Source organism: Dermacentor albipictus, chromosome 2 (genome assembly GCF_038994185.2).
Source record: "Dermacentor albipictus isolate Rhodes 1998 colony chromosome 2, USDA_Dalb.pri_finalv2, whole genome shotgun sequence".
NCBI lineage: Eukaryota > Metazoa > Arthropoda > Arachnida > Ixodida > Ixodidae > Dermacentor > Dermacentor albipictus.
In genome coordinates, this window is record NC_091822.1 from 99,129,670 (window position 1) to 99,147,860 (window position 18,191).

Below are 18,191 nucleotides of genomic sequence, written 5' to 3' on the forward strand. Positions count from 1 at the left end.
GGAAGAGCTTTCTCGAGGAATTTCGGAAATTAATGCCTTGCAACGGTCACTCAGAAGACTGCGAGGAGCCTTGTGGTGGGAGACGATTGAGCAAGAAAAAGACAGTGACTTCAGAAGCGGTACCTGATTGATGAGATGCAGTCTCAGCATATCTTGTTAAAAGGTCGACCAAAGTGAGAATCTAACAGTTACCAGAATGTGTCCAAGGCGTGAGACCATATAAATCAGTACCAACAAATTTAAAGGTGGGTCCGGGCAAGGGGAGGTTGTAATAAACTGGCAGGAGGGGATGTCGAGCATATGCGGTGCTGACATGACGCAAAAGAGGCAACGTAATTGGCCACTGTTGTAGATAGGCGAGGCCAGAAGCAGAGGGTCTTGATGCGGTCGTTGGTCTTTCGGAAGCCCATGTGTCCAGCCGATGCGCCGTCGTGAACCGCCACATACTGAAACGCGAGGCCAGCGAGGTAGGACTGGACGCAGCCGACCAGTTACCTTTCGGCTGGTAAACGTAGTGGTGTAGCACACCATCTTGAAGGTAGAATTGTAGAAGCTGGGGTCGCAAACGGCTGTTGGGTGTCTTGCCGAACCCACTAAGACGATCCAAGAAAGTTCGGCAGTAACAAGTCTCAGGAAACGAGTCAGCGTGCTGAAGCAAGACGAAATCAGGGCGTGATGAAAGCGTAACTAGCTCCAGGGGCATCAACGAGAGCTGGTGTGAGGCGGGTGTGGCGTCAGAATGACGTGATGGGGAAGACCGTGTGTTACCGTGAGAGAGTTAGAGTGGGCAGCGACACAGTGCGTCGGCGTCGTGATGACTTTTTCCAGACTTGTACGTTCTCGTAAAGCAATATTCCTACATGTGGCGTATGCAGCGTCCTAAACGTCCTGACACGTTTTCCATTGATGACAGCCCACGCAGAGCATGGTTGTCGGTGACCATGTTGAAGTGGCGGCCGTAAAGGTATGGCGAAATTTCTGAATTGGCCAAACAATAGCCATACACTCTGGCTCTGTGATGGTGTAGCCCCGCTCAGCGGGAATAACTGTTCGGCTGGCGTACGCTGTAAATTGCTCTTGAGAGGCCGCATTACATTGCAGAAGTACAGCTTTAATAACTTGTGCGCTTACATGAGTAGGGAGTATGGTGGGAGCTCTGTCATCAAAGTGGCGATGCTCTGGTCCTGAGGAAGGGTCTTGCTTGAGAGCCTGAAAACCCGACTCGCGGTCTTCAGTCCATGCGAAAGAGGCACCGCTAACCGGAGGCTTATCTACAGGAGCCGCTAATTGCAGCGAAGTTGAGCATTAATCGGCGAAAAAAGGATGAAATGCCGACGAAACTACGTATTTTTTTTTTCTTTTTTGCTGCTGTGCGCAAGGAAACTGTAGAACACCAGTAGCGTGCTCGGGATCCGGCTTGTTGCCATCCACTGAGACGACCTGTCCGAATACTTTTATACTATTGCTTGCAAATCTCAATTTTTTGGTGTTGATCTGGTAACACGCATTTGTAAGGGACTCGAGATGTTGCTCTGATTCTTGAAGATGTCGGTTCAAGTTCGAGGAGAAGATTAAAATATAATCCAGATAACAGAGATAGGTCTTCAATTTTAGACCCCGAAGAACATTGTCTACAATGTGCTCAAGGGTGGCCAAAGATAAAAACGCATCGCGTTAAATTCGTGAAGTCGGTAGTAAAGTCCATAGCGTGCCATCTCAAGAGCGAGGAAGCAGAACATGATGGGTGATGATGGCTATGTACATATGACAACCCTAAAGTAGATTAATCGTGCTTACCATATATATATATGTATAGACCTTTGCACCGGAAGCCTCGAACCAGAGAGTCGGAAACGGATATCAGGACACCGGTAGCGAGAGTAGCTAGCGTCTCATAGTTGCCCTCTCTTGGTGGACTGTCATGCGCGCAGTTCCCGCATTGACTGCACGACGTTTTCGCGATATTAAGCTTATCCGCACAGGCTATGCGAACGTCCGGGCAACACTGCGCTGTGTACGGTTGTTCGAACAAGAAGAAGAAGCGCAGTGCAGCACGCACAATGTTCTGCAAGAGGACTGCGGCTGCAACGTGTACCTGTTGTGTCGGTTTTCTGCCAACGCGGTACTGAAGCATCGCTGGATTAGCGCTGTAAATCGTAAAGCAGGAGACACACGGTACGATTCGGCGTCCGATCGGACGTGCGGCGCCGCATGCTCCGGCATGCGGCATACGACGATTCGGGGCACACGGTGCGTGCATACAGCCCCCCAGCTTCACTTCATACCCCGTCGAGAAACGCAATATAAACAATTCCGCACAACACTGCTTCGCTTTACGCGAACGCTGCCAATAAAATTATGCCCCTGCGAGTGACGGAACACTTCACGACGGCGCGTTGTCCACTGACGGCTCCGCCAACAGCAAGTGATAGGGCCGGTAGGCCTAGCTAGGCGGACGCTGCGGCCGACGGCGCTTGCGATCCAACGCGAGCTCGTCAAAGAGCGCTTATTTTTGCCAAAACAATTAACACTGTACACTTAGGTTGCCCGTAATTAAATACAATTGGTTTACTCGACGCCGTCGTTGCGAAGGGCAAACGTGCAAGCGAAGCGAGCAGCCTCGCCCAGACGGTCGGTGTGTGCTGTCTGCCCGCGAAATGCCCTCGCGTCGCGGCTCCCGATCTCGCCAGTAGCTGGGTGCTAGTGTACTAGGCGCATAACAGGCACACGTTTGAGATAATTTTACTAAATTGGTAACTATTTCGTGTCGGAAACAAACTGCAGCAGGCAAGTAAAAAACGACGGTGCGGTTGTCGAACGCGTCGGACGATGAAAATCTGCCCGGTTTGTCGCACGCCGGACTTCCGATCCGGCGCTTCGGCACGGCAAAACACCTTGATTCCGGCTGCCGTTCTGGCGCGTCGGCCGCCGGATCGGACCGTGTGTCTCCCGCTTAAGGGATTCGTCCCTACGGAGTTGTCGCGCGTGTGCTCGATTCATTTTATCGACGGGAAGCGGACATCAGAGAATCCAGAGCCGATGCTTCAGCTCGGATACGCGAGGAAGGTAAGACGCGCTGCGTGTGTCTCCATCGTCAGCGCCTAATGTTTAGATGGGCCATAAATTTGCAAATATGAGCCAACAAGGTCAAGTTTTGGCCTTGTTTGCTCAAGGCGGCAAGCCGACAGTGGCTGACGTCGACGCCATTCCGCAATCGTACGGACTGATTCGGAGCCACGGGCGCTCAAAACAGGAAAGTATTCGCCTTAATGCGTAAAGCGGCACCTCTCAATGCTGGTGGTACTTGCACTAAAGGTCCAAAACGACGCTGAGGAGACTTAAGACACGGAGAATCATAGGTGAAAGCAGCTGCAGCGCTGAGCTGACGCTTCCCGGCGCCATCCGACAGTCGCGTGCAGTCGTACAGCCGCTGCCAGCGGGAAAGTTTCCGTCTCGATGCGTAGCCGAGGCCTCTCGACACTGGTGAAAATAGCACGAAAGTGGCAAGACGACTCTGTGAAGGCCCAAGATACGGAGCAACAAAGATGCAGATAGCAACCAACGTTTTTAGATCTGTTTGTTGAGAGGAACAGCAGCGCTGAGCCGGCTGAAGCTGAGCAACGACAGTCCAGTATGGCGTCGCCGCCAAGCAGACGCTAGGCGGCGCCAGTAGTCCAAATATGGTGGGGCCCATGGAAGCCTCAGTGCAAAGGTCTATACACACATCGAAAATATGTTTTTTCTTAGACGTGAATATTTCTCTGTGTGCGCGTGAGCGTGTGTGTGTTCGTGTAGAGAAATCCACGTTGAAAAACATTATTTTCTATATTTTGGCCGGCGGCCGGCATTTATCAAGAATGGTCTTACGGATTACTTGCGTAATCTTGTCAACACAACTTCTTCATTACAAAGCGGCTGCGCAGTGCGCCCTGAAGTGTATAAAAAAACCGTCGCTGGTCAATGTAGATCAAAAAATCATCGAAAATTCTCTTACTGCAGTATTTCGGTGCCATGAGCACCCATTAGAACGTGGCCGCTAGATGGACTGGTGCTCTTTTCTGGGCCTTTCCTCCAAGGCCTCTATTTGGCGCAGGTTCCGAGTATTGGAGCGCAGCTAGCGTTCTGCAGACCACGGAGTTTGCGCCTTGTTAGCATCTGGCCAGCCAGCATGAGTTTTCGCTAAAACTGGTGCCCAAACCATTTTCCCCTGATTTGGACATGGCACAGCCTGCTTTCGTTGTTCAAAACGGTTTTTCAGCGAACGCAGCCACACCGCCTAGGCTCGCCGCTTCGAGGGTACGCAATCTGCCTTCACTATTGCGGAATATTTAGCAGCAATGGACCTGTCCAAGCCATACTAGGCAACAGAAGCGGATGTCATACCGTATAAACGTCTTAATAACGCGCAAGGTAATTTTCTCGACGTGGGGTTGCGGAGCACAAACGAAGCTTGGGCTACAGGAGTCATTCCTACTTCTTGGCTGCTTGCAGAAATGGCCTCCGTTTCCATACCACAAAAGCCCCCAGACACTACCTCTCACATGCGCCCAATAGCGCTGACCTCAACGTTAGGGAAGCTGATGGAGCGTGTGCCCGTGACACGAATTTCACGGTGGCTTGAGCCTTCCTGCTCGAGGCTTTCCTGCTCGCTCCCACCTTCTCCATTCGCCTGGCCTGCTAAGCTGTAGGTGAGTTCGACGCACATCGGGGTTGTCCACAAGCATCTGTGCTTGTACGAGTCCTTTTCAACATCGCCCGCTTCCCACTCGCTTGGTAGCTAGCGACGATACATAACTCACAATACATAATCTATGGATAGGTCAGCACTCTTTGGTCAGTTCAAGCGGAAATTGGCTGCTAACAAAAGCGTTTCAAGAGGCCCTAAACACAACTGCTGTACTCAGATAGGGCTTAAACTTCCGAACGACAAGACGGCGTACATGTCAGTAGGGAGCAAGCCTGGACGATGTCTATGACACTCAAAAGTCTTCAGGTAATTGTGCATCGGGAAGCACTACATTAGCATTCAATTCACCGTGGAGCATGCCTAAAGGATGCAAAACAACAGGCCGTCATGTCCTCGGCATGCTTCGACAACGCGCATGAAGGCGCGCACCGACATGGCTCGCCTTTTTGTGCGTTCTGTACTGCAATTCGTCTGAAGGGATCAGTTTCATCATCTCACGAAGATGAAGTGGGCTCGCCTTGACGCCATGCAGGTCATAACGCGACTGACGTCTAACTCCGCTAAGAACCCTTCAAAGGCCGAGTCCCAGCCCAACACTATCGAAGAGCTGGTGCACCAAAGTTGATGAGCGCGCACCCTAAAGCCACCAATGTAACGCTCGGCTGCTGCAGTGGACCGACACATGGGACATGAATAATTAGACAATGCAGCTTGTACAGCACCTGACGTAGCTTCGTGGTACAGGATACAATTAGGTGACGATAAGCCACGTGGTGGTCTGTATTACCCAACTCAGCGCAAGGTGAATGCTGAAGTATATATCCCGCCTTTGTAGCACCGATGATAATCAAGAAAATGCGACTCTCGTAGCATATACTGACACCAATGTTAATGGCACCATGATTAACATAACATAGCTCTCGTGTGCCCATGGATACCAGAGGCGGGCGAGAAGTGCTCGTATGTTGCCGCTCCAGCACATTCGGCCTATCTTGCCAAGGCTACCGCTCATACATGACGGCTTGGGTGCATTGGTTCGTTTTGTTCAAGCTGCTCGATATTCTCAACTCATGATTCGCACCAACTCGACTCAAACCATTAACGACACACGCAGAGTATCTCGGCCCACTATACTATCGAATTGGATTTACGGCCTTGCTGCCACTACGAATGTCGTAGTACGGGTCCAGTGGGTGCCTCGAGCAGTGCTGTAAGATTTACTTCAAGCAGACTTATCAAGCCACCGACATATTGTAACGCACCCACTTCCGCATTTTTCTGAAGGAACCTGCGGACAACTGATCCAGGAAAAAGAAAACCTTCGACGTACTACACGAGCCTTTATGCCTCCGCATGGGTCAGGCATGTATAAAAAAACCGTCGCTGGTCAATGTAGATCAAAAAATCATCGAAAATTCTGGCACATGAATCACGTTCCAATTGGCGTCAAAATAAAAAAAATGCCATTAGTTGAAGGTTCCACGCCCACCGCCTTGGCCATGAGTGGCGCGGACCTAAGACACTAGGCCTAGAGGATGGCTACCGCGGTGAACTAATTAGTATACCGCCACACAGGTCCCTCAGAGTGTCTGTGCTTCGTCCTCAGCAGCGACAAGTTGACTTTTTGCTGACTTCCATTTTTCTGTGCCCTACTCCTTCTTCATATAAATTGAAGAAAATTACCTTCTCTGTCGCCATTGTCAGCCACTTTGCATGGTTTTGAATCCCTAATTAAAAAATAATAAGTCGAACACATCTTTGATGCCTGTCCACGTAAGCAAAACTGCTTTTATAGGTAAGAACTAAAACCCGACACAGGAGCAGTCGCCTTCTATATGGTCCGACTGAGAACTCATTTTTCGGTCGCTCCGAGTGGAAGCGAACTAACCGTGTGACATGCTGACACAGCAGTCACCATGACATAACTGAATTTAGCGTGCTTGTAGCTGCGCAGTTCTTTTTTTTTCGGGGAAGGGGCGGGAGGGGGGGAAGGATTGCGAAAAAAAAGAGAAGGCACGAGCAATTTGTTTGCCAGCCGCCACGGCGGCCACGTTCAGACAAGCATCAGCTGCTGCGGCGCCACTCCCATGCTATACGATTGCTCGCCCATTTAGGTCGTCATCACTTTTGACAGATACTTATTGAGGAACTCGCAACAGGCAAACTACGTTCGACTCTTTTAGAGAGCTTCAGGAACGCCCCCTGAAGTACCATACGGCGGATGAATTTGGCGTAGGGTGTCGAGAAGCTAACACTCTTAAGACTATTCCGTGCTATCCTTAAAACAGACCCTCAAAGTGTAGTGATTGCCGTTACACGCGTACTACCAACGCAGAGGTGGAAAAGCAATGGACACCAACGATGAAGTTCGGGGTCAAATCAATAAATGGATGACATGTAGTGTGGTTGGGAAGTATACACCGATATGACAGACACGGCGAAAAAGAACGCCGGCGAAAACGGCATTGCCGAAGGGGGAAATCTACTTTGCGGTGTCCACTCGGGAAGCTTGAAGTAAGGCTTCCATGTGGAAGGTGAAATAATTACAGCACTCTCAATAGCACCAATTTGGTAAACGTGCTGTTCATTATGTTTATAATGTAATCTTCGGGGTGCACAAGGAAAAATTTTGTCACCATCACAGGCGTCAAATGGCCTTCCTCTGGCAGCGGACATAAATAAGCCGATTATGTGACCAAAAGCTAAAATTTCCTAACCGAGCCATGTGGCGTCACCAGTCTCAATATTAGCAACGTGGGCTTTTTATAACATTTTCGTTTAAAATTTTGGAGCCTCGGTGCCGTTCTAAGCACAATAAGACCACCCCCCCCCCCAAACTGGTAAAAGAGTAGTAACATATAAGCTTCGCATCATTTTTATAACTTGATCTGATAGCAGTCGACCCATTAATTGCGCTATAGAGCCTGAATTCCCAGACAGTGCTGGTGTAATTGCGTCACCTTTTAATGCAAGCAGTTCAAAGTGCGTTGCACCTACAGCACGACGTTGAAGGTAAGAAAAAAAAAGTCATCATGTCATCGAAATGTGTTGTGACGAATTCGGCATACCAGATGCCTCTCACGCCTACACACACAATGCGGCCGCGTCACCTATAGCCGAGTGCGTTCACCTATCGGGAGGCACAAATCAGAGCAGCGTGTCCCCCTGCGTTTCCAAGAGGGCCGAGCAAGTGGAAGAGCAAATTTCGGTGACTCTTTCAGCGTAAGACCTTGAATCACTGCATCAGGCTAACTGATGGCCTATTTAGGCTTGCATTACCGTGGGACCCCCACCTCCGGTTTCGATGACTTGAGTCTTCTTTCTCCTTTCCGATGCCACGCCGCATTTCACGCACGTTTTAATCGGCCGGTAAATAGGTGCGGTGATTATTTGTGGCACTCACAAGGGATTCAGGCTTCTCATACCGTAAATATGGAGTTGACAGCAATATAAAGATGTAAAAAAGACAAAAATATAAAAAATACAAAATAGGGACAAAAAACATTTCGAGTCAGTATCGTCGAAGTATGTTAATTAAAGCGCTTGAGAGTACTTATAGGCCGGCGTAAACAGGAAGTGTTGTAACTTACTCTGCTCATAATGGTAGTTTCGCATGAGCAGGTTGTAGAAGTGAGCATTTGCGGCGTACGTGCCGGCTCGTTGGGGGTCTTGCTGGAAAGCATCCTCGGGGGAGTCCTTGAGTCGTCCGTGGCACACCCACTTGTGAAAATCTTCGCATGGCTTCACCTGGAAGTTGATCCAGCCCAGCACTCGGTGTGCTGGAGCAGAAGAAAATGACGTTAGAGGAGCCTACGTGACATGCTATAATATATACAAAAAATTAAAATTCTGGTGTTTCACGTGCAAAAACCAGGATTTGTTTATCAGGCACAGCGCAGTGGGAGACTCCACGCGTACTTTGATCACCTGGGGTTCTTTAATTCGGATCCAATGTACGATATCCTTTTTCCATTTTGCCCCCCCCCAACCCCCCATCGATATGCCGCCGCATTGGCCGGGCTTTATGTATGTATGTATGTATGTATGTATGTATGTATGTATGTATGTATGTATGTATGTATGTATGTATGTATGTATGTATGTATGCAGGCATGTATGTATGTATGTATGTATGTATGTATGTATGTATGTATGTATGTATGTATGTATGTATGTATGTATAATAATAATATTTGGGGTTTTACGTGCCAAAACCACTTTCTGATTATGAGGCACGCCGTAGTGGAGGACTCCGGAAATTTTGACCACCTGGGGTTCTTTAACGTGCACCTAAATCTAAGCACACGGGTGTTTTCGCATTTCGCCCCCATCGAAATGCGGCCGCCGTGGCCGGGATTCGATCCCGCGACCTCGTGCTCAGCCGCGCAACAGTATGTATGTATGTATGTATGTATGTATGTATGTATGTATGTATGTATGTATGTATGTATGTATGTATGTATGTATGTATGTATGTATGTATGTATGTATGTATGTATGTATGTATGTAGGTAGGTAGGTAGGTAGGTAGGTAGGTGCAGTGGTGCCGTAGAGGTAGAGCGTCCACCTCACATGCAAGAGGACCATAGTTTGAATCCCGGTGCCGCGCAAGTACCACCGGATTAAAAATATGAGCGTGTTGATAAATGTAGATGGTGAAGAAGAAGAAGCCGACTAGTGCGGTCGTGCAAACATCGGCTCCCGATTCGATCAATGTTCTTGCGCCGAATTTTTGTGCCACCCCTGAGAACCTGGTGGCGATCGACGCGTCGTATCACAAGGATTACGTGGATGCCCATTTTTTGCCGGTGGGTCCATTTTTCGCTTCGTTGAAAACTGTTTTCTGCGTGCCACGTAGAAAAGATGCCAGCCCCTGGCTCGCGCTGTAGGCCTAGGCCTCACGCGCACGACGGAGTGTAGGCATGGCCTCCGGCTCAGCTGTTGAAGGCATGGAGATCACCCCGGAGGAAGATATCGGATGGATGACAGCCATCACTCGCCGAAGGAGACGCGCATTAGCCGCTGGCGGGAAATCCGTGGCTATAAAGGATACCAACCACGGCGGGAAAGGTAGTCGCCGCACGGCCACCTCGCAGAACGTGCTTAAGCGCGTCGCTATTGAAGACAGCAACAATTCCAGCGCAAAGGGGTCATGCTAGAAAATGACGCCAACTTGTGCTCTCGCACGAGAGGACGCTCCAGCTCACGAGGGCGCTCCCGCTCCAGGGGGCGTTCTCGATCCAGAGGACAACCCAGCTCTGGAGAATCTTCTGGTGTTGACCCGCAACCCCGAGGACCTGGGTCAAGATCGAGGTCCCGTTCACAGTCGACCCCAAGAGCAACCTGGGCCGATCGAGTCAAGAACGGAGGCCTTGGGAAACCAGGACAACCGACAAGGGCAAGGTCCAGGACTACTAATGGTAGGGCAAAGCCGGAACGTGAGTCAAATCCCCGAATATTGGCATTAGAATCAGAAAATCAGAAATTAAGGCAAAAACTGTCTGAGCTCAGGGAGGCTGTCAAATCCTTTAAAGAAAGGTCCGAAACTCCCCGTAGTCAGATGGACACAACGGCTCCAAAACCCTTGGCCGGCAAACCTAAACGTAAAGCCCCCACCCCGTTCCCATTAGCGAAACAGAGGAAGAAGATTTAGAAACCTCTGAGGCAGAGGAGATGGGAGAGAGTGAGGCACCCCCCAAGAACAAAAAACTCAGAATAGCCGCACGGTTAGCCACAATAGACAGGACTCTGGCGAAAATCATGGAGTTCATCACTAATCTAGATGCTCGAGTGGGTCAACTAGAAAGGCCCAAAGTTAAGGCAAAGGCAAGCGCAGCGGCTGCATCGGCAGTCCACGGAGGCACAAACGGCAGGCCGAGCGCGGACTCTAGGGGTTCGGGCAATCAACCAGTGGTATCATAATGGCTTCAAACGACAACAATAACATTAAAATATGGCAGTGGAATTGTGCGAGTTTCCGAAGGCGCAAGGCTTCCCTGCAGCAGCTTATTAGATCGGCCAAAGTTAAGCCGCACGTTATTCTCTTACAGGAAACACTAGCTAATGAGGATATCTCTCTACCGGGTTACAACTCCAAAACCTTAACCATTACAGGGGTTCGGGGAATAGCGACTTTGGTTCGAAAGGGTACCTCCTATGAAACTCACGAGCTTCCCAAGTACAAGGTTGGTCTAGAAGCACAAATGATTGAACTCATTCTGAAGAACAAAAAAGCAGCTAACGTGTATATAGCTAACGTTTATAGCTCTCCGCAAGATAGGAAAAGGGATTTTAAGACCCTCTATGGCCGCATTTCCTGTAAGGCAGATACAGCCCCACTCGTAGTGGCTGGGGACATCAACGCTCCTAACAAAGAATGGGGCTAGGGTCATCAGAGCGTCAAGGGTACTAATTTAGCAACCACGGCAAGTGAATTAAAATTTGCTCTTATTACAGATGCTAACTTCCCCACGAGAACTGGTACCTCTACTGCCAGAGATACAACCCCCGATCTTACATTCCTTCGGGGAATTGAAGGCTCATGGGACAATCTGCAGGAGAATTTAGGAAGTGATCATTACATAATTGAAGTCATCTTACAGACGCAACCACCACCACTAAGGAAATATGAGTATGTGGACTGGGATCTCTTCCGTAAGTTGCGTAAGGAAACCAGCATAGATGACGAATCTTATGAGGAGCTCTTAGATCAACTAAAGGCAACGATTAAGAAAGCTACTAAAGCAGTCTCAACAGAAATCGAAGTCCCAAAAATGGACTCCAAGCTAGCTCACATGCTGGAAGCGAAAAATTCTCTCCTAACCAGATGGAAGAGTCACAGACTCAATAGAAGACTTAGAGCCAAGGTCGCCCAAGGTAATCGTGATATCGAGACATACGCGGCTCAGCTTTCACGTCAACAATGGGACGAAACTTGCTCAGAAACAGACGGCAGATTGCGCAGAGGAGGCAAATAGAATCTATTGAAGAGCCTACTTAATGACAAGCTCTCCAGAGGTACTACAAACCTCGCCATAAACAGACTCGTCAATAAACAGATAACTATAGGGCGGACAGCAAGAGAGGTCGCAAACGACCTCGCACACATGTACCTGCCACTTAAAAGTGAATATGAAAACGAAGAAGAAGTAAGCGAACCTTACTCCGGAATATCGCAACCGGACTTGGACAGTGACTTCACTGCAGCTGAGATAAGGCATGTACTTTTTAATTTAAATGGGAGATCTGCCCCGGGTCTGGATGGCATCACAAATAAACTTTTGCGAAACTTGGATGATGATGCCATAGACATAATGACGGTCAAAATTAATAGTCACTGGAGATCCGGCACTGTCCCACCGGAATGGAGGGAGGCCAAGGTGACGTTTATACCGAAACCCGGGAAACCACTAACAAAGGAGAACCTCAGGCCCATATCACTTACATCCTGTATTGGCAAAGTAGCCGAACATGCTATTCATAACAGGATAATAGAACACATAGAAAACCAGGAGCTTTTCAGGCACAATCTCATAGGCTTTCGGAAGGCATTATCCACACAGGACGCCATGCTCATGATCAAACGGGCTATTATTGACGACCCTAGCAGGGACGTAAAGGGCATCCTGGGTCTGGATCTTAACAAAGCATTTGATACGGTTGCACATAAGCATATCCTACATAAAATCTCAACCTTGAACCTGGGGAGCAATTTTTACAATTATGTGAGGTCCTTTCTAGCTAATCGGACAGCTCGGGTCAAACTCGGGATATTCACAGGCGGTCCATACAATTTAGGCAACAACGGCACACCACAAGGTTCAGTATTGTCCCCACTCCTCTTTAACATTGCCATGCACAGGCTCTCGGAGGAATTGTCCAAATTTCCGAGCTTGGGGCACGTCATATACGCTGACGATATCACAGTGTGGGTCCCAAGGGGGTCACTCGCAGCACTAGAGCAGACACTACAGGCAGCGGTAGACACCACAGAATCCTTCCTTAAGGGCACCGGACTCAGGCTATCACCTAGTAAATCTGAGCTGCTGCTTTTTAGACAGGGGAGACAAGGTGTTAGAAACATTGTGCCTTTAGAGACTCTGCCAATAAAAATCATAGACAACACAGGACGGGTCATACCCAGAGAAGAGCAAATAAATATTCTGGGTCTTCTCATTGACGCAAGGAGCTGTAACGCTACAGCCCTGAACCGTCTCACAGGTCAGGCCAACAGTACTTTAAAGCTCCTGGGCAGGGTTTCAAACCGAAATGCAGGCCTCAAGGAGGACAATCTCATCAGAGCATATCATGCATTCTTCATCAGTCATGTGACGTACATTGCATCATACCTGAACTGGGGGAAAGGAGAGAAGGCTAAGCTAAACGTACTTATACGCTCCGGACTCAAAAGGGCTCTGGGACTCCCGCACGGAACGAGTACCGAACTCCTCAACAAGTTAGGACTACATAACACTATAAATGAGCTCATTGAGGCACATTCGATGTCACAAATTGCAAGACTCTCCAACACTAAGTCAGGGTGTAAAATTCTAGATGAAGTCGGAATACTGCCTCGAGGAGGAGACGTCTCTAAGCTCAAAATACCCAAGTAGGTGGAGACACAATTAGTTGTGGACCCCATACCTAGAAATATTCATCCTGTGTACAAAAAAGGCAGAAGGGACGCCAGGGCCAAATGCATTCTGGGTAAACTGCACCAACAACACAGCTCAGCTCTTTTTGTCGATGCAACTCGTTATGGATCGGGCAACAGCTACGCTATTGCCGTGGTCGATGAGAGCGGTAAATTAATAAATGCGGGGTCACTAAGAACGAGCTCCATTCATGCCGCCGAAGAAGCAAGCATAGCACTTGCAATTACAATGAGGAGAGGCTCCACAATTTTCTCCGATTCCCGTACAGCTATTAGGAATTACTCAGCCGGCTTCATCTCAGCGGAAGCACACAAGTTACTTAAACACAGTATAATTACTCATAATTACGACCAACTGGATAGCTCACATTTAGTCTGGTTTCCGGCTCATCAGGGCCACTCGGTCAGCCCCAGTGGCTGCAATCCTAACGAGCAAGCTCACTCTGCTGTGCGAGATCTCACATGCCGCGCATCAGACCAGGAACTGCTCCAGGATGACTGCGGCTCCTACAAAGACCCACTTACTACTTTTCACGAGATCACCTCACACTATAGGGACGGCAGGAGATTTTTTCCTCCCCCCCCATCAGAAGCTCAACCGAGCTCAGGCAGTCCCATTAAGAATGATTCAAACTAAATCTTATCCCACACCTTTTGTGCTTAACAAAATTGACCGGGACTTTCCCGCGGAATCTAAAAGTTGTGGACACACTCCGTGTTTATTTGATCATATGTTCTGGCTGTGCCCCAACCAAAGGGCTTCGGATCTCAACAGTGAGGAGGACTGGAGTCGGCGCATATCCAGCAATGTCCTCCAAGATCAACTCCTGACCGTCCGGAGAGCTCACGACATCGGGAAAGCCTTTGGCCTACCGGTGCCTACGTGGGCGGAGCCACCAACATAGCCCGGGGGCTTGTGCCCTCGGACCCTAGTTTCTCTGGACTAAAATAAAGTTCTTGCCATGCCATGCTTTGATAAATTTACATAAAAAGGCCTGGAGTGCGGCCTCATCCCGGTGACCAGAACCGGTAATACACTGCCTCACAAGAGCACGATTGGCCACCCTGGTGCAGTACATGGCCACAACCTCTTTTACGAATACAACAATCAAACCCCGACCCTCAGTCCCTAGCAGCTGCGAAGCAACTGAGCACGGCGGTGGTCAGACCTGTGACGCGGAAGAGGGGGCTAAGAATCCCTGGGTCTGGACAGGCCGCCATTGGAATCTGAACCTGGCAACGTTTACCGCTAGAACGTTATCTAGTGAGACGAGTCTAGCAGTGCTATTGGAGGAATTAGCGGCCAGTAAATGGGATATAAAAAGCCTCAGTGAGGCCAGGAGGACAAACGAAGCATGTACACTGCTGAAAAGCGGGCACGTCCTGTGCTACCGGGGCTTAGCGGAGAGACGAGAACTAGAAGTCGGATCCCTGCTTGGTAAGGATATATCTGGTAACATACAGCTATTCCATAGCATTAACGGGAGGGTGGCAGGTCTTGTTGTCAAACTTAATAAGAGGTACAAATTGAAGGTCGTACGTACAGGCCTACGCCTCTACATCACGTCATGATGACCAGGAAGTCGAAAGCGTCTATGAAGACGTGGAATCGGTCATGGGTAAAATCAAAACAAAGTACACTATACTGATGGGCGTCTTCAATGCCAGCGTAGGCAAGGAGTAGCTCGGAGACAAGTCAGTCGGGGAATATGGCATAGGTCCTAGGAATAGCAGGGGAGAGTTATTAGTAGAGTTTGCAAAACGGAATAATAGGCGGATGATTAATATCTTCTTACGCAAGCGGGATAGCGGAAAGTGGACGTACAGGAGCCGGAATGTCGAGACTAGAAAATAAATAGACCTCGTACTTTGTGCTAATGCCGGCATCATAGAAGGTGTTGACGTGCTCGGCAAGGTACGCTGCACTGACCATACGATGGTAAGAACTCGAATTGGCCTAGGTTTGAGGAGACAATGGAAGAAACTGGTACATAAAAATTCAATCAATGAGTTAGCGGTAAGAGGGAAAGTATAGGAATTGCGGATCAAGCTACTGAACACATATTCTGCTTGAACTCAGGAAGAGGACCTTAGTGTAGAAGCAATGGATGACAGCCTTATGCGCATTAAATTCGCTAAACAGGATACCATTAAGCTATCGCAGGAGACGACAGATATGATTAAGAAACGGCAATGTATGAAATCCTCTAACTCTACATGTAGAATAGAACTGGCAGAATTTTCGAAGTTAATCAACAAGCGTAAGACAGCTAACACAAGGAAGCATAATATGGATAGAAATGAACCTGCTCTCAGGAACGGGGGAAGCCTAACAGCAGTGAAGAAGACTAGGAATAGGCAAGAATCAGATCTGTGCACCAAGAGACAAAGCCGGCAATATCATTACTAATATGGATGACATAGTTCAAGTGGCTGAAGAGTTCTATAGAGATTTATACAGTACCAGTGGCACCCACGACGATAGTGGAAGAGAGAATAGTCTAGAGAAATATGAAATCCCACAAGTAACGCCGGAAGAAGTAAAGAAAGCCTTGGGAGTTATGCAAAGGGGGAAGGCAGCTGGGGAGGATCAGGTAACAGCATATTTGTTGAAGGATGGTGGGCAGATTGTTTCAGAAAACTGGCCACCCTGTATACGCAATGCCTCATGACCTCGAGCGTACCGGAATCTTATAAGAACGCCAACATAATCCTAATCCATAAGAAAGGGGGCGCCAAAGACTTCAAAAATTATAGACTGATCAGCTTGCTGTCCGTTGCCGTCGAACTATTTACTAAGCTAATCGTAAGTAGAAGCAGGAACACCTTAGACTTTTGTCAAGCGAAGGACCAGGCAGGATTCCGTAAAGGCTTGTCAACAATAAATCATATTCAGACTATCAATCACGCGATAGAGAAATGCGTGGAATAGAACTAACCCTTATACAGTAAAAGCTCGTTAATTCGAACCGCAAGAGGAAGCCGCTTCAGTTCGAATTAACGAAAGTTCGAACTAACGAAAGTGAAGGAGAGCAACACTGCAATTTGGAAGCAGTAGGGCATGTCAGAAATTTGGCGAGTCAAAAAGTGATGGCGTGTGCCGCGGACACACGCCATCTTCGAGTCGAAGCTCTGGGTCCGACTGTGCCACACCACCGATGTCCACCAAAACGAACGTTAGCCGAGGCTTAACACCATCACAATGAATCGCGACGGCCGATACCTCCTAAGCAGAAAACAGGGGTGCACAACCGATGAAGACTGCCGAGACAAAGACACTGAACATGTGAAGGTGGCGAAGGCCCTGATTCGTTGGTTCTTGATTGCAAGCGCAGCTGCGACGTACTTGATTCGCTAGTACAGCATTAGCAGCTGTACTAGATTTGCGAAGCCTCCGAGATTCGCAGCGGGCAAGAAGTCTCGGAGGTTACGTAGAACGGAGAGGCGGCAGCCGCCGCTGCCTTCTGGCTGACCCGCGTCGGTTAGATTTTTTTTCTGATTTTGCCTTCTCTCGCCGTTCTCTCCGTTTCGGAGGCAATACAGCCTTCTGTGTAGGCAGTAGGCGCGTTTCTCTGGCCGTGTGCCAGGCGAGCGTAGTTCGAATTATCCGTGGGGGAACCTTCTCGTGTTCGAAATAACGGACTTCTTTATACACAGACTCCTGTGGAGCTTGGCCGGACCAAATCGTACAGTTCGAATTATCCATAAATTCGAATTATTGAAGTTCGAATTAACGAGCTTTCACTGTATATAGCTTTCAATAATTACGAGAAAGCATTTGATTCTGTTGAAACCTCAGTAGTCATGGAGGCATTACCGAATCAGGGTGTAGACTAGCCATATGTAAAAATACTGAAAGATATCTATAGCGGCTCTTCAGCCACCGTAATCCTCCATAAAGAAAGCTACAAAATCCCAATGAAGACAGGCGTCAGGCAGGGAGATACGACCTCTCCATTGCTTGTCACAGCGTGTTTACAGGAGGTATTCAGAGACCTGGCTTGGGAATAATTGTGGATAAGATTTAATGAAGAATACGCTAGTAACTTGCGATTCGCTGATGATATAGCCTTGCTTAGTAACTCAGGGTAACGATTGCAAGGCATGCTCACTGACCTGGAGAGGCAAAGCAGAAGGGTGGGTCTAAAAATTATTCTGCATAAAAGTAAAGTAATGTTCAACAGTCTCGGAAGAGAACAGCAGTTTACGATAGGTAGTAAGGCACTGGAAGTGACAAGGGAATACATCAACTTAGGGCAGGTAGTCACCACGGATCCGGATTACGAGAGTGAAGTAGTCCGAAGAATAAGAATGGGCTCGGTGCGTTTGGCAGTCATTCTCAGATCATGAACAGCAGGTTGCCATTATCCCTCAAGCGAAAAATGTATAACAGCTGTCTTAGCAGTACTGACCTACGGGGCAGAAACCTGGAGGCTTACGAAAAGGGTTCTACTTTAATTTACGACGACGCAACGAGCTATGGAAAGAAGAATGATGGGTGTAACGTTAAGGGACAGGAAAAGAGCAGATTGGGTGAGGGTACAAACGCGAGTTAATGACATCTTAGTTGAAATCAAGAGAAAGAAATGGGCATGGACAGGACATGTAATGAGGACGGAAGATAACCGATGGTCATTAAGGGTTACGGACTGGATACCAAGGGAAGTGAAGCGTAGAAGGGGGTGGCAAAAAGTTATTTGGGGCCTGAGATTAAGAAGTTTGGAGGGAGAACGTGGCCACAATTAGCACATGACCGGGGTAGTTGGAGATGTATGGCAGAGGCCTTTGCCTTGCAATTGGCGTAACAAGCTGATGATGTATGTATGTGTGTATGTATGTATGTATGTATGT

The 18,191-nt window shown here is 48.5% G+C and overlaps 1 protein-coding gene across 1 annotated transcript in view; it reads right to left on the reverse strand.

Annotated features, from left to right (window-relative positions):
* Positions 1 to 18,191, reverse strand: part of LOC135915905 (uncharacterized) — a 185,504-nt gene that overhangs the window by 150,472 nt on the left and 16,841 nt on the right. The window contains exon 6 of the mRNA XM_065449095.1: positions 8,278 to 8,466. Coding sequence (XP_065305167.1) covers positions 8,278 to 8,466 — 189 coding nt within the window. The remainder of the gene's footprint in view (positions 1 to 8,277; positions 8,467 to 18,191) is intronic.